The sequence below is a fragment of the Polypterus senegalus genome, chromosome 4 (genome assembly GCF_016835505.1).
Source record: "Polypterus senegalus isolate Bchr_013 chromosome 4, ASM1683550v1, whole genome shotgun sequence".
NCBI classification, from domain to species: domain Eukaryota; kingdom Metazoa; phylum Chordata; class Cladistia; order Polypteriformes; family Polypteridae; genus Polypterus; species Polypterus senegalus.
The window spans coordinates 16125638-16151975 of record NC_053157.1 but is presented as its reverse complement, the minus strand read 5'-3'; the positions used below and the strand labels follow the sequence as shown (position 1 = coordinate 16151975).

The 26338-nt window shown below is 41.1% G+C and overlaps 1 protein-coding gene across 1 annotated transcript in view; it reads right to left on the bottom strand.

Moving 5' to 3' along the window:
• Positions 1-482: 482 nt before the first annotated feature.
• Positions 483-26338, bottom strand: part of gucy1a1 (guanylate cyclase 1 soluble subunit alpha 1) — a 61626-nt gene continuing 35770 nt past the window's right edge. Inside the window, exons 6-8 of the mRNA XM_039750290.1 lie at positions 9965-10108; positions 5601-5755; positions 483-921 (exon numbers count right to left, since the gene is read on the bottom strand). Of these exons, the coding sequence (XP_039606224.1) occupies positions 729-921; positions 5601-5755; positions 9965-10108 (492 nt within the window). The 3' untranslated portion in view covers positions 483-728. The remainder of the gene's footprint in view (positions 922-5600; positions 5756-9964; positions 10109-26338) is intronic.

The following is a 26338-nucleotide window of genomic DNA, read 5'->3' as shown; positions in this document are numbered from 1 at the left end:
ATGTGATGTTTCAGTTTTTTGTATCCTTCCATCCTCTTTGTAAACCTGCTTTATCCTGAGCAGGGCTGTGTGGGAAACCAGAGCCATCCCAACAATCATATGGCACAAGGCACAAACAAGCCCAGGACAGGGCACTTTAGTATCAAGGGGTCAATTTAGTATCGTCAATCCACCTGCACGTCTTTGAGGGGAAACTCATGCGGACATGAGGAGAACATGCAAACTCTGTGCAGGGAGGTCCTGGGATGTGAATCCTGGTCTCCTTACTGCACAGTAGCAGTGCTACACTACCGTGGCATCCTTATTTTTATTAAATTTGTGAGAATGTACAAGATCCAGTTTCCGATTTCCGAACATGAATTTTAGCACAAGGCCATATCACAGCAAAATGTGAAAAACGTGAAGAGGTCTGAATACCTTTGGAATCCTCTGTAAATCTTTCTCAGGTCATCTTCAGATAAATGGCACTTCCAGAAATAAAAAAAGATTGTAAAATAGTTTATTTCCACGATACTACTTTCATCGACCATATATATTTGTGCACACCTGTCAACAAAATATATTGGGTGGTATGAACTAAATTGATTACAAAATAGATCTTTACACATCACAAAAAAAAAAAAAAAATGAAGACACCTTCACATGCTATTTGTCTCACAAAAGCCTTGGCATGTGTGGCTCACGGTGTGGAAAGATGTACTAATCACCTACTACAATTTTTAAGAGTTTTATTGCTCTTTTTCCTTGATGCTCCCACGGATGGCTCTGCAATCTTCACTAGGGCTTGTGGAGAAGTTCATAGTGGAGCAGTTGAGAGCTTCTAAGAAGTAACAAATGCCTGGAATATCACTGGGGAAGTTGGCTGGGAGGTCCTGTCTAGTGCGGGGTGTAAAAACAAAGCCAGGATGATCTTTTAAAAGCCTGAAAAAGGAAAAATAAATTAGTGTTTTTGTCATGTTAGGGTGACCAGATTCTGTGTTTAATAAACTATATTATGTGGTCCTTACCGGGAAGCCCCCAAATCCCATACAGTTACCACACTGCCAGAATTAACTGCTACTTTCCTCTTTCTTTTACATTCAACAACACCTGGCAATTAAACAGAGTACCACAACAAGCAGTTTTGGTAGAAAAAGTAGAAAAAAGTACAAATAGAAAAAAAAAATACAAAAACAACTATGTTTTGTAGATAACATGCCCAAAATAATCAAGAAAGTAAAATGAGAGTAACTAAAATACCATTACAGCCTAAGTAGCAGTTGATCTGGTGTCCCTGTGCTTACTACCTGGTGTCTGTCTTACAGTATTAGTCTCTGGTCTGGCTTGGTTTTAATCCAGCATGTCGCCTACTTAGGGCAAAGCAGCATGGCCTGTATGAATATGGTTGTCAAGAAAGGTGGTCCCCTAAGAATTGAAAATGTCAGAGAGAGTCCGTACAGACGTTTTTCAAAACATGGCAGGATCTAATCAGTAATATTTTAAAATAAGTTCATGAAGCATAGAGAATTTATTAATTTAGGTATGTTTAAAAGCTGTAAAATTTTTATGCCGTTTGGCTTGCTCTCTCTCTCAAGGGTGGGGATCGATCTGTTCTTAACTCTATTTTTCTTTTTGTAAAATCTTGATTGCTTTGTATGGAGTGCAATAAAATTAAAAAAAAAAAAAAAAAAAAAAAGAAAATGTCAGAGAGAGACAGTTTCTTTTTTACCCTGTCTTTATGTTTGTGCAGCTTCCTTAATGCACCTCCCAGAACAATGGGATATCATAGTGCAAGGCGTCTCCCTGTTTATTTCCAATCCTGTTTAGACAGGACTCAGCCCAGGTAGATTCAGCCTCCATTCCAGTCCATACTGACCTCCTGGAGGGAAAAGGTGTGTCAAACGTTTTGCCTGTTCCAGTCTATGCCAGCTTGTTTAATGGCCTTTCAAATTAGCCCACCTGTATTCTCTCAGGCTAGCTAATCAGAAATTGTCTGAGATTGTATCTATAGATAGATAGATGATAGATAGATAGATACTTTATTAATCCCAAGGGGAAATTCACATAATCCAGCAGCAGTATACTGATACAAAGAAACAATATTAAATTCCATCCATCCATTTTTTAACCCGCTGAATCTGAATACAGGGTCACGGGGGTCTGCTGGAGCCAATCCCAGCCAACACAGGGCACAAGGCAGGAACCAATCCTGGGCAGGGTGCCAACCCACCGCAGGACACACACAAACACACCCACACACCAAGCACACACTAGGGCCAATTTAGAATCACCAATCCACCTAACCTGCATGTCTTTGGATTGTGGGAGGAAACCCACGCAGACACGGGGAGAACATGCAAACTCCACACAGGGAGGACCCGGGAAGCGAACCCGGGTCTCCTAACTGCGAGGCAGCAGCGCTACCACTGCACCACCGTGCCGCCAATATTAAATTAAATAGTAATAAAAATGAAAAGAATTAAAATAAAATTAATGTTCGCATTTACTCCCCCGGGTGGAATTGAAGAGTCGCATAGTGTGGGGGAGGAACGATCTCCTCAGTCTGTCAGTGGAACAGGACAGTGACAAAAGTCTGTCACTGAAGCTACTCCTCTGCCTGGAGATGATCCTGTTAAGTGGATGCAGTGGATTCTTCATGATTGACAGGAGTTTGCTTAGTGCCCGTCGCTCTGCCACAGATGTTAAACTGTCCAACTTTAATCCTACAATGGAGCCTGCCTTCTTAACAAGTTTGTCCAGGCGTGAGGCGTCTTTCATTTTTATGCTGCCACCCCAGCACACCACCGCGTAGAAGAGGGCACTCGCCACAACCCTCTGGTAGAACATCTGCAGCATCTTACTGCAGATGTTGAAGGATGCCAACCTTCTCAGAAAGTATAGTCTGCTCTGAGCTTTCTTACATAGAGCATCAGTATTGGCAGTCCAGTCCAATTTGTCATCCAGCTGCACTGCCAGATATTTATAGGTCTGTACCCTCTGCACACAGTCACCTCTGATGATCACAGGGTCCATGAGGGGCCTGGGCCTCCTAAAATCCATTAAAACTATACTAGTTTTAATCATTATCTATTACAACAATTGGTTTCTAAAATATTTTTCTTTCTACTTTTTTATCATAATATTACACAGAGGGTGGCACAGTGCCAGCACTATTGTTTTGCAGTAAGGAGACCAGGGTTTGCATCCTGGCTCCTCCCTACATGAAGCTTGTATGTCCTTCCCATGTTCAAGTGGGCTTCCTCCTGGTTCTCCAGCTTCCTCCCACAGCCCAAAGACATACAGGTTAGGTGGATTGGTGATACTAATTTGCCCAGGTAAGCGTTTACTCTGCCATTGCCTGAGCATCTTGGATTGATCCATATACAGTGCATCCGGAAAGTATTCACAGCGCATCACTTTTTCCACATTTTGTTATGTTACAGCCTTATTCCAAAATGGATTAAATTCATTTTTTTCCTCAGAATTCTACACACAACACCCCATAAGGACAACATGAAAAAGTTTACTTGAGGTTTTTGCAAATTTATTAAAAATAAAAAAATCTGAGAAATCACATGTACATAAGTATTCACAGCCTTTGCTCAATACTTTGTCGATGCACCTTTGGCAGCAATTACAGCCTCAAGTCTTTTTGAAGATGATGCCACAAGCTTGGCACACCTATCCTTGGCCAGTTTTGCCCATTCCTCTTTGCAGCACCACTCAAACTCCATCAGGTTGGATGGGAAGCGTCGGTGCACAGCCATTTTAAGATCTCTCCAGAGATGTTCAATTGGATTCAAGTCTGGGCTCTGGCTGGGCCACTCAAGGACATTCACAGAGTTGTCCTGAAGCCACTCCTTTGATATCTTGGCTGTGTGCTTAGGGTCGTTGTCCTGCTGAAAGATGAACCGTCACCCCAGTCTGAGGTCAAGAGCGCTGTGGAGCAGGTTTTCATCCAGGATGTCTCTGTACATTGCTGCAGTCATCTTTCTGTTTATCCTGACTAGTCTCCCAGTTCCTGCCGCTGAAAAACATCACCACAGCATGATGCTGCCACCACCATGCTTCACTGTAGGGATGGTATTAGCCTGGTGATGAGCAGTGCCTGGTTTCCTTTAAACGTGACGCCTGGCATTCACACCGAAGAGTTCAATCTTTGTCTCATCAGACCAGAGAATTTTGTTTCTCATGGTCTGAGAGTCCTTCAGGCGCCTTTTGGCAAACTCCATGGCAGGTTGCCATGTGCCTTTTACTAAGGAGTGGCTTCTGTCTGGCTACTCTACCATACAGGCCTGATTGGTGGATTGCTGAAGAGATGGTTGTCCTTCTGGAAGGTTCTCCTCTGTCCACAGAGGACCTCTGGAGCTCTGACAGAGTGACCATCAGGTTCTTGGTCACCTCCCTGACTAAGGCCCTTCTCCCCTGATCGCTCAGTTTAGATGGCCGGCCAGCTCTAGGAAGAGTCCTGGTGGTTTCGAACTTCTTCCACTTACGGATGATGGAGGCCACTGTGCTCATTGGGACCTTTAAAGCAGCAGAAATTTTTTTTTGTAACCTTCCCCAGATTTGTGCCTCGAGACAGTCCTGTCTCGGAGGTCTACAGACAATTCCTTTGACTTCTTGCTTGGTTTGTGCTCTGACATGAACTGTCAACTGTGGGACCTTATATAGACAGGTGTGTGCCTTTCCAAATCATGTCTAATCAACTGAATTTACCAAAGGTGGACTCCAATTAAGGTGCAGAAACATCTCAAGGATGATCAGGGGAAACAGGATGCACCTGAGCTCAATTTTGAGTTCCATGGCAAAGGCTGTGAATACTTATAAACATGTGCTTTCTCAATTTTTTTTATTTTTATTTAATTAAAACCTCAAGTAAACATTTTTCACGTTGTCGTTATGGGGTGTTATGTGTAGAATTCTGAGGAAAAAAATGAATTTAATCCATTTTGGAATAAGGCTGTAACATAACAAAATGTGGGAAAAGTGATGCGCTGTGAATACTTTCTGGATGCACTGTACCTCCCTATTAATTAAACTTGAGTAACACTCACGGCACACCACTGTGACATGGCACACTGGTTGAAAAACACAGATCTATTTTATAATGCCTTTCATATCTATCTATCTATCTATCTATCTATCTATCTATCTATCTATCTATCTATCTATCTATCTATCTATCTATCTATCTGTCTGTCTGTCTCATTTTACATTTTTTTTATTAAATGGTTAGTTTTCATTATTCTGCTCAATGTGGCCCATGTTATTATATATAAATGAATGAAATGCTCTGTGACTTCAATAGTGTTTAGCTCTGCTGCTTCATAGCTCTAGGTTCCCGTGTTCAAATCTTTACACAATCTCCCCGTTGTCTGTTTGGGCTTTCCCCTGGTGCTCTTGCTTTTCTATTACATCCCCAAAGATGGGCCTACTAGGTAATTTCCAACATTGACCTTAGTCAAATGAGTGTAAGTGCAGGTGACTGCATGAGTGGGCTATTTGATAGAATGGCATCTGGCGTCAGGGCTAGATCTTGCCTTGCACCTGATGTTGCTCTCCCATGATCCAGATCTGGTTTCACAGTAGTTTCAACGGCTCCATACATTATACAGTACCTATATGAGGTTGGGCTGATGTTGATTTTCCTTGGCATGCTGCATGATTCAAATTTGTTGGCCAGGGTTACGTTGTTTCCAAAGAGACAATATCGTGGCATTTTCACCCCAACTACTCCAGCCAGGACAGAACCAGAGTGAAGGCCTATGCGCATCTGTTGAGGAAACAGATTTGAATATAAGTCTTTTAGCACGTCAGATTTACTTACTTGGTTCTTGTTTCTGCATTGGGTTGATGTAAAAGTAAAATCTGTTGGAGACAGTCAGTGTGATCTCATGGCTAAGACTGCTGGTTCATTGGCCGTCTCAGAATCACAGCCTGAGCCTGAGTAAATCACTCGTGGTTAAACATATCTACTCTAGGGGGTCTAATCTTCAATGCCCTTGGATGGTTTTCATCATAAAGTCGGGATCTTCATTGATGCTTTTGGAGGGCTGTAATGGCTGCAGGTTTTTACTTCTTAATTAGAACCCATTAATTTGCTAAAGCAAGATGTTTTGTGGCTAAAATTTTGTTAACTCACATGTTACAATTTAGAAGCCCCAACTGTTCATTTAAGCTTTAAGCAGCTCCATTTTGGTTTTAATTGTTTCCTTAAGCAGCCACCGTTAATGACGAAATGCAAATAACAAATAAAGAACTGGTACCGGCTCTACTGCTAACTGGGCTCCATTTACAATTGTGAATGTGCATCATGAAATATGTGTGTTAATAAAATGTCTACATAAAATTAGAGAGAAAACGGAATGATCATGAAGTAAAAATCTGCTCTGCTCTACAAAACATATATAGTAATCCCTCGCTATATTGCGCTTTGACTTTTGCGGCTTCACTCTATTGCGGATTTTATATGTAAGCATATCTACAGTAAATATATATCGTGGATTTTTCTGAGCTTCGCGGATATCTGTGGACAATGGGTCTTTTTATTTCTGGTACATGCTTCCTCAGTTTGCCCAGTTGATTTCATTCAAGGAGCAGTATTGGCAGATGGCTGAGAAGCTGCCCAATCAGCATTCGGTTAAGTTCCTGGGTGCTGATTGGCTCAGCGATGGAGAGCAACATTCGATTCTGCTTTGTGTTAGCCAGCATCTCGTCTCGCTCATTCAGCATCAACGTATTTCACTGTGTAAAGAGTTAACTTTTGTGCTCTTTTGTGTTTATCTTTGTGTGTAGCCATGCCCTTCGTTATGTCTCCAAAACGATCTGCTCCTGCTACTGCTTCTGGGGCCGTGCCCAAGCGCCAATGGAAGATGCTAACGATTGCCAAAAAGGTAAAAGTTTTTGATATGTTGAAGGAAGAGAACAGCTACGCCACGGTGCTACACAGTCGCCTGAAAAGGTTCGTTTAGAAGAGCTGTAACGCTCTCCTTTATTGTGTAGTAACATTTATATCATCATTATCGGACAAGTCATCGTGTCATTGTTGGTGAGTACCCATAACTAATTTTCTACATACTTAGTACATGCACGTACGTTAAAATTTTAGTTGCGTTGTACATATTTATTGCTAGTGTATGTCTGTAACATATGTGATATCTGTTTTATTTATAAATAAATATATAAAAATAACCATATAAACATATGGCTTTTACTTTTCACCTAAATTTTCAGCTTTCGTGGGGGGTTCTGGAAAGCAACCCCCGCGATCGAGGAGGGATCACTGTACGTAATGTTCTTAGAAAAGGAAACTCATTAAAATGTGCCTTGGAGGAGTGAGAGCATTAACAAGGAAACTAGTTAAACACCAAATATCATGATCAGCAAGGACTGACTTCTAATTAGGAAACTGGTTGGGATGAAAATCTGCAGCCACTGCGGCCCTCCAGAACTGCAAGTGAAGATCCCTGCTCTAAAAAGGCTCTACATAAAATAAGGAGGACTTATCTTACCAGATATGATAGTACTGTAATTACAATTTAACCAATTAAATTCTACATAAAGCACATTGACAGAGATGCCATTATGAAAATGGACCAGCGGGGCATGTTTCATGAATGTCATTAAATTTTAAATAGATAAATTTCCCATTTTTACCAATCAGTCTACACTCAATAACCCATAATGACAAAGTAAAAATGTTTTCAGAAAGGGTCTGAAAGTTACTACAAGTCAAAAAATGAAAATATCTCATTTCTATAAGTACTGAGGCCTTAAACTCAGTACTCCATAGATGCCCTGTTGCCAGAAATTCCAGCTTCAAGTCTTCTTGGTAAGTCTCTTTAAGCTTTTTATACTTGAATTTAGGCTGTTTATCCCATTCTTCCCAGCAGACCCCCCTCAGGCTCCGTTAGATTGGATGAAAGGCCTCTGTAAACTTTCATCTTGAGGTCTGTCTCTCCACACAGTATTCCATGGGCCTTAAGTCTTGGCTTTGGTCGGGCAACATAAGGACACTCAGAGACTTGTCTTAAAGTGTTGTCTTGGTTGTATGTTTTGGATATTTTGTGCTCTAAGGTGAACCATCACACCAGTCTAAGGTTTTGTGTACTCTGGAGCAGGTTTCCTTCAAAGACCTCTCTGGATCTGGCTACATTCATTCTTCCCTCAATTCTGATCAAGTTTTCCTGTCCCTGTCGCTGAGAATCATCCCCATAGCATGATGCTGCCACCACTATGCTTTACTGTAGGGAGGGTATTAGGCAGGTGATGAGCAGTGTGTGGTGTTCACCAGGCATAGTGCTTGGTGTTCAACCCAAAGAGTTCAAGTTTTGTCTTATCAGATCAGAGGATCTGCTTTCTTCATGCTTTTCAGCGTCCTTTAAATACCTTTTATCTAGCTCCAAGTGGGCAGTCATATGTCTCTTGCAAAGGATTGGCTTCCATCTGGTTGATGGTGTGGTGCTGAGATGATCATCCTTCCAAAAGGTTCTTCCATTTCAGCTGAGGGCTTCTGAAGCTCTGTTAGCATGACCATTGGGTTCTTGGTCACCTCTAGTTACTAAGTTTGGCCAGACAGCTATCTCTAGAAAGTGTCCTGGTGGTTCAAAATTTCTTCTATTTCACAATTATTGAGGCCACTGTGCTCCTCAGAACATTCACAGCTTTAGAAATGGTTGTATCCCTTTGCCCTGATCTGTGCCTCAACACAATTTGATTGTGGAGGTATACAGAAAGTTTCTTAGGCCTCACGGTTTGGTTTATGTTCTCACATACAGTGTGAATTGTGCGACCTTCTATACACAGGTACATCTGTGCCTTCCTAAATGATGTCCAATCAATTCAGTTTGCCACAGGTGGACTCCAATCAAGTTGTAGACACATCTCTGACAGAATTAAAGCAAACATGTGCTACGGCAAATCATCTGAATACTTCTAGATATGAGAGATTTCAGTTTGTGATTTTCAACAAATATGCAAACCTTTCTAAAAACATATTTTCATTTGGTTATTATGGGATATAGAGTATAGATTGATGGGCAAAACTGGCAAAATTAAATCTACAACACAGTAAAGTGTGCAGAGAGAAGGGGTCTCTGAATCCACAGTATAACAGGCACACTTTGACCAGAAGTTAATACTCCGCTACAAAAATATGGACAAATATTTCTGACATAATTAACTCCCTTTTGTTTTTTGCTCTTCAGTTGCCAATAATCCTTGCACTGCGGTGGCCATTTTGTTTATGGGTATGATGTTCACTGCCAGGCATGATGTCAGTTCGCAAAACCTATTGAAGATGGTGGCTCACTTAATCTGGTATGCAAGCTTCTGAATAAATCTAAAGAATACTCCTACAATTTGGTTGGTTTAGTTATGGTTAGGACTCATTTTCAGGTTTGTTTTTGATTTTGAATTTTGGCTCTCAGTTGTTCTTTGATGATCTGTAATGTTTTACCATTTGGTATACAGAGCCTGGTCTGCCTCATGACTGCTCTTGATAAACAGTGTGTCACACACGTGCACTTAGGAGACAGGCTAAGGGCTTAAGTGAGAGCGGAAAACATGAGTAGGCTTTTTGAAGTGCACTAACCTTTCTTCTGCTTCTCCTACAGATCCCCCTTGCCTAACTGCGCCTCCTACCAAGGTCACTTCCAGCCTCAATTATTGGACCCCACCTCTTCCTCCCTGGCTATTATAAAAGCCCAACTCCTTTTGTGTTTCGTTGTTGCTGTTTTGGACGTGAAACCAGATGTTGCTCTGTAGCCATTTATTAAAACTTTGAGTTGTTTTGCTTTGTACGCTGTACAATATAGGGGACGGTTCCTCAAACCTTTTTCTGCCTTCTTTGTGTATCTTTACAAGTGTATGAGTGCATTATCTCCCGGATGGATTACCAGCCATTAATCAGCTTTTCCTCTGCCTGGGAATAATTAAAAATAAGCACCTTCCTCAGATAATAGATGTTTCATTTTAAACCAACCTTAATTATCTCTCCTTCAGGAGTGAGCACCTCATCTGCCAGTTCCATCATCTTTAAGGCCATCAGTGCTATCTGCACAGCGTGAGTCTGGCTCTCCTTATGTAAACCTCCTGCTACACAGTAGGCATCTCCAATGGTCTCCACCTAAGACAAAACAACAAGGAAATTTGAAAATAAAATTAAATTCAACGCTTGCTTATGGTACATGGCACACTTCCATATAGAACAGTCTAGAATTAAAACACAAAAGCACCATCTCTATATATGTAAAATCCAACGTCTGTCTGTCTGATTGTATGTCTGTCTGCTTTTCACAAGAGAACTACTTAACAGATTTAGATCGGGATTTTTTCTATAAATTGTTTGAACAATTTCAAGTTGATTTTGCGACTCCTCTCACTGCCCTAAGTATCATAGTTCACTTGCGGTACCAATTTATTTGCGCAGATGCAAAAGAGATGTAGCGGGCCAAGGGGAGGGGGGCGGGGCCCTCCTTAGTCACGTGCTAGCCTCAGGGTGTACCTTACCTACCTTTATATCAAAAATAAGGAATCCTGTTATCTTTTGGGACACTTCTGGCAACCGGAGTGGTACTTTAACTGAATACATTTACGAATTTTCAAGTAAACTATGGTTACAATTACAGATAGATGATTCAAATTTTGTATATATATTAATAATGATAAGAAGCAAACAGATACAAAATTTGAGAAAAATTATTCACCCGGAAGTATTTTATTTAAATAACCATCCAAATTTTTTGTATAATGGAAAAATAAATGTGTACACAATATTAAAAACTGTATTCAATACATATTCTTCAATAACTATTATTAATTTTATTTAAATTTATACATCATCAGTTTAACAATAACGTGTAAACATTGAGCATGCCATGTTAATATCTGTAATGGGAACAATAAGCTGCCACGTCCCCGTCGTGTTCCTGGTAAAACCTTTAACTTTGATTTTTTTTTTAATTCCGCCATCATTATCATAATTAAATGTAGCTAAATGCAGTTTTACCTATAGCAATTTATTGTAACAATGTGTCTTTGTCTTGTGAACTACGGCCGGCCGGTCATCCCGGCCAATACCCCAAAACCGCTAGATGGAGCCCTTCCGGCAGCATGGAGGTGCCCCGAATTCCAGCAGGGCATCATGAATATTGGAGTATTGCTGGATACCATGGGGACCGCAAGGGGACGCTGCAGGTAGGCTCAGAGACTTGTATTTGCCCTATACCCCGGAAGTGCATCCTGGTCACAGGGACAGAAGAAATGACGTACTTCCAGGATGAAAAAGAAGAGTTTTTATCTGACCAGGAAGTATTACCAATCACATGGACTGAGAGGAGCGAAACACTTCCGGGTCAGGGACTATAAAGGATTGTGGGAATGCCCAGATGATGAGCTGAGCTGGGTGGAAGGGTGGCAACGCGTCTGGGAGAGTGGAGGATTATTGATTATTGTGATTGTGTATTGTTTAGTATTGGTTTATTGTTCATTAAAGTATAGGGGAGGTTGAGGTGCTTTGTGCACTTATTTATAATAATAAATATTATTATTGGTCTTTTACCTGGTGTCTGACGTATAGTCTGAGGGTTCAAGGGGACGACAAAAGCCATAATCTGTCACAGTCTATGTTTGTCCTTTTTTCACGAGAGAACTACTTAACGGTTTTTTTCTATAATTTGTTTGAACATTCCAGTTGATTTTGTGACTTCTCTCATCGCACTAGGAATCAAAATTCGCTTGCAGGAGCGATATATTCACACTAATCCGAGACAGAGGCTGTGGGCCGAGGGAAGGGGGAAGCGTGACGTCAGGAATAGGGAGCCGGGCAGGGCCCTCCTAACTGTCCCATTTCACTAGTACGCGGGCAGTCGCGGGGAGATAGTAAGTCTAATATATACAGGGAAAAGTACAATATACACTATATGAACAAAATGTATGTGGACACCCCTCCAAAGTATGGAGTACTCAAGTACATAAGAACATAGAAATTCAGTCTCCATTGACAAACATTGGGTGTGACCAAAGAGCTCAGTGACTATAAATGTGGCACTGTAATAGGATGTCTCCTTTGCCACAGGTCAGTGGGTGAAATTTCTGCTCTTCTAGATCTGCCTCATTGTGAAGTGGAAACGTCAAGGAAGAATAACAGCTCAGCCATGCTGTGGTAGAGCAGGCAGACTCACAGAGTGGGGCTGCCGATTTCTGAAGTGTGTCAATATCACTTATCTTTTGTTGCATCATTCACAATAGGTTTCCAAACAGACTCTGGAAGCAACATCAGCACCAGAACTGTTTGTTGGGAGCTTCATGAAATGGGTTTCTATGGCTGAGGAGCTGCACATGACCCTAAGATCACTACGTGCAATGACAAGCGCAGGCTGGAGTGGCTGTAAAGCACGCTGCCATTGGACTCTGGAGCAGTAGAAATGTGGAGTGATGAATCACGCTTGACTATCTGGCAGTCTAATGGATGAATCTGGATTTGGCAGACGGATTAGAATGCTACCTTCTGGACTGCAAAGTGTGTACTGTAAAGTTTGATGGAGGGAGGATAATGGCCTGTCGCTGTGTTTCGGGCTTGGTGCTAGGCCCCTTGGTTCCAGTGAAGGGCACCATCAATGAAACAGTAATACAAAGACATTTTAGACAATTAAGCATGTCCAAATTTGTGACTCACTTGGATATGTCAGAAGATGGCATTCAGTCAGAGATCGGCACATACAGTACATCCCAGGAACGTTTTAGAAAGACTAGACAACAATGAACTTGCATAAAGAAATCCATTTGACAGAGAACTAATAATATTTGCTAAAAATCTTGCCCGTTACATGATCAAGCCAGAAAAACTATACTCTCTGTCAGCCAAAATGGAAGTGTTGGTAATGTTTTGCTTTATGGCAACAATGAAAAATGCAGCTTTGCAATTGAGAAGATTTGAGTAAGTTACAACAAACCATTTCTCAAATTTTCCACCCAAATTTGAATGCCCTTACTAGACATGAGGTAATATGCAGACTACCACACCACATGAGGGTAATGTTAAAGCAATACACCATTCATGCAAATCGAAATGTACATAAAGGTCATTGATCCCAAATGTGGAAGTGAATTTCAAGTGATATCACGTAATCAACCTACAGGTGCTCGCCAATGCAAAGTGCATTGTAGTAGGCGGCATATTCCCCCTAAAGTAAGCAGGGCTGGACTGGTGATTGACTGTCAGATATCACACAGGTACACTGAGCTCTGCATTCCACAAACCACACTGATGTTTCTTATCACATTTTCTAAGCCCGGGAGAGCTCAAGAAGACAGTTGGAGACTCCTCGGACATTGGATAAATAGCATCTCACAGAAAATAAGGGGAGATCATGGAGAAAGCAAAGACACATACTGCTTATGGTTTACAAAGCCTTAAATAATCTCGCTCCATCTTATATATCGGAGTGTCTGACACCTTATATTCCAAATCGTAACCTTAGATTCACAAATGAGTGTCTGCTTAGAATTCCAAGAGCAAAATGTAAAAGAAGTGGTGAGGCGGGCGGCCTTCTGCTGCTATGCACATAAAATCTGGAATAGCCTGCCAATAGGAATCCACCAGGCTAATACAGTGGATCACTTTAAAAAACTGCTGAAAACACATTACTTTAACATGGCTTTCTGATAACTTCACCTTCATTTAATCCTGATACCCTGTATTTTCAATTCTTCATAATAACTATTCATGGTGGCTTTAAAATCCGTACTGACCCCTACTCTCTCTTCTGTTTCTTTTCCCGGTTTTCTGTGGTGGCAATCTGCGCCATCACCATCTAATCAAAGCACCGTGATGTCCTACATTGATGGATTAAAAGCCAGAAGTCTACATGACCACCATCATCAAGTCCTTCCAAGAGAACCCTAAATACAAAGAGGACTGTTTCATTAATGTTAGGCAGAATGCCCAGAGGGGACTGGGTGGTCTCGTGGTCTGGAATCCCTACAGATTTTATTTTTTCTCTCCAGTCATCTGGAGTTTTTTTCTGTCCTCCCTGGCCATCGGACCTTACTCTTATTTAATGTTAATCAGTGTTGTCTTATTCTTATTCTTACTTTGTGTTTTATTTCGCTTGTCTTCATCATGTAAAGCACTTTGAGCTACATTATTTGTATGAAAATGTGCTATATTAATAAATGTTGTTGTTGTTGTTGACACATGAGTCTGGAAGACGATCGGAAATACTGGAAGAGTGAACATGACGTCAGACACATCTCTGGAATAGCTGTGGATAGTTTGAGTAACTGTTATGTTATAAGGTGCTTCCTGAGGCCATAACAGCAGAAAATGATTGTTCTGATAGTATGCCTGTATGTAGATTATTCATTGTTAAGTAAATGTGCCCAATAACTTTTCTATCAGTGTGTCTCAATCTATCCATCTGACCACAATTACATGCAGCTAGGCGCAATACCCTATCTTATTATGTTCTTCTTCTTCTTCTTCTCCTTCTCCTAATACTTTGATGATGATTATAATTATTACTAGCTGTGTAAGCTCATGCTGTAAAAAGCCTGGGCTCCTAGAAACTATGGATTCTGACACTTCAATCAATCAGTCAATTGGTTGTGCATTAGCCGCTAAGTAAAGTTTTCTTTCCTCATCAGTGAGTTTTTCTCTCCTCGGAGGTTTCATTTTGCCGATATGCTTGCCTCGCATGTGTATTAGTGGCTAAGCGAGTTTCTCGTATGTCGGTGGTTTCACTTTGGCGACAGAGTCGATTTCTTTGACCTTCATGCTATACTCTTGCACTTCTGGGCCTCCTTATACTTACGGGCTGGACAGACAGACACACACATTTCCATGTGTAGAGGTTTATATATAAGATTATTATTATTATTATTGTGAAGCCTTAGTTTTAGTTTTAGAAAACTACAAATTGTCATCATAAGTGGCAAATTGCAGTTCAGAGTGACATAAAATTGTAATGTCATTTCTTCTTACTCGAAAGTGTACTCGGATGCTTTAAAACTACTGCACTTCTTATGTCCTACTCAGAAGCCTGACTTATATTGCAATTCCTAGGGGTAATTCTAGGACACTTGATAAATACGGGCTCTGGAACAGGTTCCCACACAGTCTCCTCTGCTTGAGACTAAACAGGTTTAACACCCTGTGTCACAGTAGAACATATCCTGAAGTCCTGTGATGTACCTGGTTGCTCTCCTCTGCCTGGTTGCTCAAGTGCTCCTTTGTGTTTGACCAGAACTGCACACAATACTCCAGATGTGGTCTCATTGGTGCATCATGCAGTCTGAGCATACACGTACCTTATATTTTACAGTTAGTACAATATAACCTAATGTTTCATTTGCCTTGTTTATTTGCTTCTTCACATTGCTTTCGACAATGAGAATGGTGCACCAATTTCCTTTAGGAGAGTATCATCTAGTGACATCTAGTATTTATAATTAACTAGCAGGAGTACCCGGCGTTGCCCGGGAATCTAGAACCAGTGAATTTCCGAAATGAAAGAAACAGAATATAGAAATAGAACAAACAGTTTTCTGATTCACATTTTATTGTAATAGGTAATATAAGTCTTTGGATACACTATATTTTTTGTTTTCCCTTGTGGTGAGAAAATCAACAAATTCTGAGGATTGCCCACACTAGAACATGCTACGTAGAGTTGTTCCTGTGAAAAGCATGGATTTTCAGTGTAGTGATTGCCCTTGAGACTTATTAATTGACAAAGCAAAAGCCAAACGAACAGGAAATTTGAGCAGTTTGAAATCAAAGGGTAAATCATTCAGAATCAGCGGTGTTCTTAGTATGAAAACATCTTAACGTCTTACGCAACGTGCCATGATAGTTGCTTCAATAATATTTGGATAGAGAGTCTTGACACAAAGACGAGTGGTATTACACAGTAAGGAGCGTCTGTGTTGAACCGTGCTGCCATCTAACGGACGTTGGCAATGGTAACTACAGAGAGAAGTGACATACAACAGATGCTGTGTGTGTGGAAAATGGCGGGGGAAGGATGCTGTCTTTTTAATGCAAGTCTCTGTTCAAACGTGCTGCCATATAACAGACGTTGACGAATGAAATACAGTACTATAAGTGCGTGTGGGAGTGTGACTCTCAGAAACGCTGGTGTGTCAGCCGGTCACGCGCACTAGGTTGTTTTACATCGATACAGCAGTTCCTCTTCACCCGATCAAAGCAGTCGGCCTTCTCATACTTGGACAATTCCGCCATCTCTTGGCAATTTAAAGAAACATGGTTAAAGAGCGACACACAGGTACCAAAGCTGGCGCTAGATGGCGCCACGGTGAAGTTCTGTTGCAACGTGCGGCCATCTTAAGTACGGGGACGTGTGCCAAACGTCGTGTCGGTGAAAAGGTGCCCTGCGGTTCACCATGAACATACTCCATGACCTTCACCTGGTCACAAAGGAGCCCCATTCCCAATTTGGTGGTGATCGGACGCCCGGTGCAGATTTGTATGGCAGACAAACAAACATACACACACACATACTGTACATCGACTCTGCTTTATATATTAGATGATCCTGTTGCTCCTTTGTAACACTTTGAACATTTGTACAATAAACTGCATTTTCCAAGTGTTTACCCAGTTCTAAACATTGTCCAGGTGTTTTTGAATTATTTTTTCTGCCTACTCAGTATCTGTGAATTTCACAAGTTTACTAAACTACACCAAAATTTATATTATTAGTATTGTCACATATGTGCATATGGAAAACATATTGAAGGCTTGGGTGATGGTAATTCTCTGCTGAGACAGGAGGTGGCACTGTGAACTAATTACCTCTCTTCTTCCCCTTCTGCTGAAAGGATGACTGACGCCATTCCACCTGACATTAGCACCGCAGTTTGTCCACCTGGACCCAACTCTTCCTCCCAGAGCACCTAAAACTAGTCAGCCTTAGACAGAAGTCAAGATGACAATAACACACATTTTCTTTAAATTTATTGTTGAGAATTATATGGGGTTGGATGCAAAGGTGTCCCAAAAGTCTAACCCTGTCCTGTTGTTACTTTTACAGCATAAATCAGAAAAAATAGGCGTCCAAGGGCAGACCCCTGAGAGACTACACTGACGAGTGCACTCAACGTATTCCCTCACTCTTACCTGTAATTATATGCATTACCCCATCATTGCGTTGTAAGTGTCACTAAAGGTTCTTGGTTAAAGGAAACAGTTAGATTGGTTGATCTACTGAATATGGTAGCTGGATCCTAACTGACCAAGAGAATCAATTGTGGAGTGGAAAATGGTACAAGGAAACAAGATACACTATCGTGCAAGGACTAGCGTGAGGTGAAGTGGTGGGCTTCTTTGGTAGGACCTGCTTAGTGACTGATTACCATTCATGTCCACTGTATAAAAATCAACTAAGTAATAATACCCTGTAAATAAGAAAGCAGAACAATCATAAAGATTTGGGGAATCCATCAAATATTGTCGCTACCAACACAATATGGTCAAGAGTAGTCATAAAAGACTGAGTCACATCAGATTGATCTAGTGAGTGGTAGGTTCGTTCTTATATTTTCTTTGCAGGAGGAGGCAGGATAGGAAGGGAAGTGAGGTCAGTAGAAGGGCGTGGTCTGGAACCGGAAGTGGGTAGAGTTTTAAGTGATCTTTCCTTCTGAAGATCAGTGGAAAAGAGAGAAAACGCATAAGCCCTTAGACTACTTCCCACGAGCACGTGTGTGACAACACCTAAGCTTTAAAATATCAAATACCTTTACTCGAATCTGGCGAACAAACCCGTTTCACTATGTGGCACAAATTTCTGTTTTAAACTTGATCAAACTGGATCAAAGTCAAACTATTACATTGCACCTCATTTGGAGCACAAGTGGCACTAACAAATTTTATTATCAATAACTTTTTTCCTTCTCTGCAGCTTCGCTTGATCAGTATAATCCTTTAACACTAGAATTACCAGAGCCTACGAAAAAACTCGTATATCCGTCCCACCTTAAATCGCTTCTTAAAACCATGAGGAGGACGGGGGGGGTTTGATCGTGAACGCGACTGAGAGAATGGAAGTGAATTAAAAAAAAAAAAACCTTTACAATTATCATGCATTTACACTGGCTCTTACAGACTGATTGAAATCAAATGTATGTTTTTATTCTAAAATAGTACAGTACATGCAATATTATTTGAAAACGAACAGCGTCAGATCAGGTTTGAAACACGCTGACGCTCTTACAGAAGGCATCAGCTTATTCAGTGCAGCAGTTTCAACGCACCGTACATGCAATATTATCTGAAACCGAACAGCGTCAGATCGGGTGCATATTCAAACCCGATCTGACGCTGTTTGTTTTCAAATAATATTGCATTAGTGCGATGATGTTTTTACATATATTGTCTCTTTCATTCATCTTGCGGTTTGTAATCAGTGGTCGCGTGTTTTTTTCCCCGATCTTGCCAGTTCGCACATGTTGCTGTATGGTGGTGTTTCTTTTGTACTCCAGGACATGCAGAGGACAGAATAGTACAGAGCAGTAAGTTCAGTGCTATATGCAATCAGACAGACAGACAGGCAGAGAATGCACTAGATATATAAATAAACAGGGAAGGCACTGTATAATAGATATATAAAAAACAGCTAAGGGGATAGATATAGATAGATAGGAAGGAAAGGCATTATATGATAGGCAGACAGGGAAGCTCCTATATAATAATAAAATTACTGTTATTACTATATAGATAGACAGGGAGTTCAGGCAGGCAGAATGGCGAAGGTTATTTATTTATTTATTAATAAAAACATACATTTGAGTTCAGTCAGTCTGTAAGAGCCAGTGTAAATGCATGACAATTGTAAAGTTTAGCTTTTATTTTTTTTTAATTCAGTTCCATTCTCTCAGTCGTGTTCAAGATCCTTCCCTACCTCCCCCCCAATCTGACACTGCTGTTTTCACATAAAGACGCGCTATAGCTCAAATGTGATTTATTTGGAGACGCGCTATAGCTCGAATGTTATTTATATAGGGAAGAAAGTACAGTGTCAGGTGCTCATTCGGTGTAATAGGAACCATAGCACAGAGAGATTTGTACACTGCAACAAGTGCACATGTCGTGAATGTAGAAAGGGTGTGTGGGAATTGTTAATATTTGAATGTGATGATTTTATATAGCACGGATCAGAAATCAGCAGTCCTTAGCATTGCACCACGCAAGCTGTCGTATCAACCATCTACTGTAACTTGCTTTATTTTTTCTTCACTTATAGTCTAGAATAAAAGTGCACTTGCTTTGTTATACTTGTACATTAACATATGTTCCTGTGTTTGAGCGACACGGGTATGCTCAAAAAATAGACGTGTAATGCCACGAAAAGTGCACGCAGGCACTGCAGTTCACAAGCATTGGTACGAGAATGCAGTCACAGGTACGCTGCAGAGCTACAGCGCATCTGTATGTGAAAACAGCATTGTCAGATTAGGTTAGGGAAGGATCTTGAACATGACTGAGAGAATGAAAACTGAATAAAAAAAAAAACCTAACCTTTACAAATATCATAAATTTTTGTAAATTAAAGAATAAGAGCAGTTTACTTCTCAAGAGAGAATTGTGCAGGATCGAACTCATGACCTTTTGATTACTAGTCAGCAGCTGATACCATTACACTACCATGGCATTTGTGATAAGTATGTGTCAATGTGGCATGTTAAGGCGGCTTTTTTTCTGCAGTTATATTTTTGAATAAAAGCATACTTGTTCTGTTATATTTGTACCATTTGTGAAACTGTTAATTTGATATTTGGACTTCAGGCTTCATACATTATATAGTTTATGCCTACATTTTGTCATTTACTACTACAATATGAAAAATGTTTCTGTTTTAAAAATGTGTTTACACAGATTACTGTAGAAATGGAACACACGTGAAATGCGTGTATTCCAAATAATGATCTATTATTTCCACTCTAAAACTCCACTTCACTCCCAGATAATCAATCGAGGCATGAGCTGGGAGAAGTTTGTGCATGTTCTAAGTCGGTGGAGGGATGGAATAGCCGGCTAATTGCAACTTTTCCTTATCAGCACATTTAGATTAACAAAAGACGCTGTCGGAGAGGTGAGAACGGTTTTAAGAAGTGATTTAAGGTGGGACGAATCTACGAGTTTTTTCGTAGGCTCTGGTAATTCTAGTGTTAATAAATGCTTTTGATATGTTAAGTTCGTGTCTACAGCTCAGGAGTCAATTAAAATGAAGATAAATAGCAGTGAAAATAGGTCACTAAATTAGAAAAGGGTGTGCGGGTGGCTGGAGCCCTTGCCTAGCTGGGACAAAATCCACGATGGAAAGAACGTGTGTGCTTACACTTGTGCTCCCTGCATTTGTCTGTGCCAGGGTTGCCACAAGATATTTTAAAATGGGCCCCCTGCCAGTTGAAGGCCAGGAAGTCCCATCTGGGATGCTATTTGTGAAAGCCAGCCCCAACCCAGACAGATGCAGGAGGTACAAGTGCAAGCACACACAAATTTTATTTTCCTTTTTCTCTTGTGAGAAACACCTTCCCTGTTCCCCACAAGCACAACACATTCCCCAGCACACAGCACAACACAATGTTTCTCCTTTTCCTCTTTCTTTCTTCCTTCTTTCTTCTCCTTCACTCCTCCCGGCAAGCTTCATCCTCCTCCTCCTTACTCTGATTCCCCGAGTAGTGTCTGTTGGCCCATTTTCTAAGGCACCCGGAAGTGATCCAGTTGCTTGTTGAAGAGTTTTGGGCACACTTCTGACAGAAGAGCTGCCGAGAAGGGCTCAGCAGCTGTTGCAGCACCTCCTGGTAGTGCACACGGATCCCAACTTGGGCTGAATCCAACTCTCATTCCCATGGAGCCCTGTGGGAGTCCGAGGCACCATTGCAACCTAGGGGGTCTGCCACCTAGCGGTCTTGGGGAGGTAATGTTCTGGCCATGCTTCTTCCCCTGATCCTTCAATCGTGGCGGTGTCCCGGATGGGTAAGGGCTCTGGCCGCCCGCCACTAGAGTTAGAATGAAAACTTGCAGCCACTGCAGCTTTCCAGGGCTGGAGTTGAAGACCCCTGCTCTACAGCATTGTTATCAGTCCACTACTTTTTGAATATAGGAATGTTTTGATGCAAAATCAAAAAAATTATCTTTGTAATATATATATTATGCATTATTGTTGTTAGAAAAATTTCGTAATTAACATATTGTGCACTTTTCAGGAAAAAAACATGCCCGAGAAACTAAAGAGTCTATTCTACATTATCTGTCAACAACTTTTCAAAACATTTCAAGTAGAATTTTTCAACTCAGAAATGTTTCTTCCCATGCTTTTGTGATTTTTGATTAGAATTCATCCACTGGAAACGAGAAAACCATGGAGGAAAAAAACAAAAGTGTGACGCTTTCAGTTTTCAACCATTCAGTGTGGAAGACTTTATAGCGACCTTATGAAAGACCCAGTCCATAAACCAAACGCTTTCTTTTTCCATGGCATCTGGGTGAACGGCATATAGACTTCCTTACAACAATTATCTTTAAAGTTGTTATCGCAGTGGATGAAAGTAAGGAAAGGCGAGTCTGTTTAATTCTTTAACATTCTTTCCCTTGTTTCTACTGTTTAGTATATTTTTGGTGCAGTCAATAAATGTGACTTTTAATGGATAATAACCGGTTCAAGTCAAACCTTTTAGTAAGCTCATCTAAAAGCATGCTTTAGTTTGCCTGCAAAGCTTGTCAAGTTAAAATCACAACAATAACTTTTAAGTATATCATGAAGTATGAATTATTGTGTTCCCTTAAATAGACTTATTACTTTAAAATAACATGGTTGCTTGTCTTGCCAGCTATAAATCTCTGGCTTGTAAAGCTTTTGTCTTAGTGTGAAATCTACCAAGAAATTTTAAGAGGTATGGGGATTTATTTATTTATGTATGAATGCATGTAATTTATAGTGTAATTATCACAGTATGTACAGTATGGTGCCCAGCATATAAAAACCATTGTTTAGCCTGTGACAGATAGGGGGCGCCATCGCTCCCTTGAACCCTCGGACAATACGTCAGACACCATGTAAAAGTCCAGATTTTGACTTTATTAATTAACAACAGTGCACAAAGCACCCTCCTCTCCACAGTACTTATTGCCGCCCTCTCTGTCCACATGACTAGGAACACTCAGATAAAAATCCTTCTTCTTCAACCCGGAAGCACGTCATTCCTCCTGTCCATGTGAGTCGGACGTACTTCCGGGGTGCAAGGAAAATACTCTTTGTTCCTCCCTGCAGCGTCCTCTAGTGGCCCCTATGGTATCCAGCAGGGTTGTAAATAAACACCCCATTGTCCAGGATTCCCTGCTGGTCTTCAGGGCACCTCCATGCTGCAGGGAGGGCTCCATCTGGCGGCCTGGGGGTATTGGCCCAGGATAAACGACCGGCCATATGCCACAAGCCTTCATCCTTCAAAGCGGATATGGCATGCCGTGAATGTCCCTTCAGTTCAAGTAAATAAGCCTGACTGACTTTGTGAGCCTGAATCTTTCCACCCTACTTTGAGTGTCCAAAGAGCGTTAAAAGAAGCCTGACCCGTGAAATGGCGCATATGCAGAGTGATCGGAGTTTGTTTCAGTCAGGCACTTGTTTCTGGAGGCAGGTACCATCTTTAGCTCAAATGATGTCAATTCCATGTGCATGTTGTTTTGTATTTTCACTGCATTGCATGTGTTATTGGTTGACTTATAAGCTGAAGTGTGCATTGTAAGAGAAAATTGAAATTAAAACGGAAACTAATGTGCAGTTTTTTCACTAAGCACTTGAGCCTATGAGGTAGTGTGGGTGCTTCATCGTGATGGACACTTTGATTATAATCATTGCAAACATTCATTGGCCGTATTTCTCCTCAGTGAATTGATTGCCTCGATTTATTAAAATGAATCTAACTGGGAAAGCTGCCCATTATAGAGTGACTTTTAAAAATCACTGAACCAATTATAAGCAACTTGCAATTCAGCCATCATGTAAAATTCCAGATTTGGGTGCCTTATAAAAAAAAATGATCACTAAGTGCTCTGGCAATTACAGACTGCCAATAATAACAACAATAATAATAATAATAATATTGACCCCCAAAGTTCTACCACCTTGTTGTGGTGGATGTCTTGTAAATTCTTATGGTCCTTAGATCGATACCAGCAAGATCTTTATGCTCTTGGTGGGGCCATCCATGCAGGTAAGATTGAGGTGACAGGGTGAGATGAAAGGTAAACCACTGCTCACTGTGGCAGAGATATTAAACATTAAAAATATTTATAGAAAGAAATACTGACTTATCATTACTTATAGACTAGATCTGAAGATGCCGGCCTGTTTATGAATCCAAGGATTAATAAAATCACAGTGGGAGATCAAGCTTTTAGTTACAGGGCCCCAAAGTTGTGGAATGGTCTGTCTGCTACTATAAGGGATGCCACTTCTATCTCATCTTTTAAATCCTAGCTGAAGACTCACTACTTCAGTTTAGCACACCCTGACTAGACCAACCGACTAGCTGTGCACACTGCATCATTGTTGTTAGCCATTAGCACTAATATATAAGTAATACAATATTTATAAACTGTTACTCACCCTCCTCTATTCTGTTTCTCTTCTCGGTATCATCATGTGTCACTTGGTGCCACTGCTCTATTGACAAATTGTTTGCCTGCCTATGGAAAAGTCAACGCAGATAAAGGAGCACTGGAATCTTGTAGTAGAAGGGTCCTTTCATCTGATTGGCTGGCCCAGCACCGACTCAGCTGTTGTATGACCAGTTGAGAGTAAATGACTTGTGGGTCGAGGTCTCCAGGATTCTGACTGTGTCTGGCTTGTCTGACTCCTTTTCTACAGTCTGGCTGTGGTTCTACAATTAGCTGATGGACAAATATTGTTGCTTTTTATTTTTGTTCATTGGCATGACATCTGCACAGAGGAAGTAGGAAAAGGAAACCTGGTGGTGGAGTGGGGAAGAAGAGGAGAGTATACAGAGGAACAGGTTGTCAAAGAAGAAGTGGGATAGTCAGAGGGATGCAGAAAGTGGACAATACTACAAGGAGATAAGGCACAAGGTGAAGAGAGAGATGGCAAAGGCTAAAGAAAAGGCGTATGATGAGTTGTATGAGAGGTTGGACACTAAGGAGGGAAAAGGACCGATGAGCTAGACAGAGGGACAGAGCTGGAAAAGATGTGCAACAGGTTAGGGTCATAAAGGATAAAGATGGAAACTACTCAGAAGTGAGGAGGGTGTGTTGAGAAGATGGAAAGAGTACTTCGAAAGGCTGATGAATGAAGAGAATAAGAGAGAGAGAAGGATGAATGATGTGGAGATAGTGAATCAGGAAGTGCAACGGATTAGCAAGGAGGAAGTAAGGGCAGCTATGAAGAGGATGAAGAATGGAAAGGCCGTTGGTCCAGATGACATACTTATGGAAACACAGAGGTATTTAGGAGAGATGACAGTGGAGTTTTAAACCAGATTATTTAATGGAATCTTGGAAAGTGAGAGGATGCTTGAGGAGTGGAAAAGAAGTGTACTGGTACCGATTTTTAAAAACAAGGGGGATGTAGTAACTACAGAGGAATAAAATTGATGAGCCACAGCATGAAGATATGGGAAAGAGTAGTGGAAGCTAGATTAAGAAGAAAGGTGATGATTAGTGAGCAGCAGTATGGTTTCATGCCAGTAAAGAGCACCACAGATGCAATTTTTGCTCTGAGGGTGTTGATGGAGAAGGCCAGAAGGAGTTGCATTGTGTCTTTATGAACCCGGAGAAAGCATATGACAGGGTGCCTCGAGAGGAGCTGTGGTATTGTATGAGGAAGTCGGGAGTGGCAGAGAAGTATGTAAGAGTTATACAGGATATGTACGAGGGAAGTGTGACTGTGGTGAGGTCTGCAGTAGGAGTGACGGATGCATTCAAGGTGGAGATGGGATTACTTTAGGGATCAGCTCTGAGCCCTTTTTTACTTGCGATGGTGATGGACAGGTTGACAGACAAAATTAGACAGGAGTCCTTATGGACTATGATGTTTGCTGATGACATTGTAATCTGTAGCGAGAGTATGGAGCAGGTTGAGGAGACCCTGGAAAGATGGAGAATTAATTAAGAAAATTCTTTAAACAGGAGAGAAATGAAGGTCAGTAGGACCAAGACAGAATACATGTGTGTGAATGAGAGGGAGGTTAAGGGAATGGTGAGGATACACAGAGTAGAGTTGGCGAAGGTGGATGAGCTTAAACACCTGGGCAGAATAACAGGGAGTGAGGAAGAGAGGTGAAGAAGAGTGTGCTGGCAGGGTGGAGAACACTGTCAGGAGTGATTTGTGACAGACGGTTATCAGTAGGAGTAAAAGGGAAGGTCTACAGGATGGTAGTGAGACCAGCTATGTTATATGGGTTGGTGATGGTGGTTTATTGGCTGTGACGAGGATGGACAAGATTAGAAATGAGGACATTAGATGGTCAGCTCAGGTTGGAAGGTTGGAAGACAAAAGTCAAAAGTTCACAGGGTTGCAGGGGGTGCCAGAGCTTATCCCAGCATGCAAGGCAGGAACTAACCCTAGACATAGTTCCAGTCCATTTCAGGGCAAACACACACAAAAACCCCAACCACATACTAGTGCCAATTTAGTATTTCCAATCCACCTAACTTGCATGTCTTTGGACTGTGGGAGGGCGCACCTGGTGGTATCCCATACAAACACTGGGAGAACAAACCGTGCTCTCCTTACTGCGTGGCTGCAGTGCTGCCACTGATTACCATACCATCCTAACATATAATAGAATTATAGAATTAGAAATAGACACCAATTACACTTAGCATTTACACAGATATACCTGAAACTGCCAATCACAGAACAAAGAGTTTCAGATCAGTGATGAACTATCCTCACATTAAAACATCATCCCAAAAACAAGACTCAGCAAATAAAACAGTGATTTGCTGGTAACTGTCAGAAACAAACAGAAAATCCCAACAAAATCTCATGTGACACAGGTAGATAACACATTCAACAATGCAAATACTAGAACAGTATATGCAATAAATATGATACATGTGAACAGTACATGCAATAAATGATATTATTATGGCCAAAACCACCAAGACACATCAAAGATTATACCTTATACTAATACGACACAAACTGAGAGAAGACATTGAAAGAACACTCATACAATGTACAGGGACAGTTCCCACTCAGTGTCCCCTTATGCCAAACACACTAAACACAAAGAAATTGTCATGGAACAACAAAACTCATTAATAAAAATATACTTCCACAATACAGAGGTAATGGAAAGGCTAATATGCAGGTAT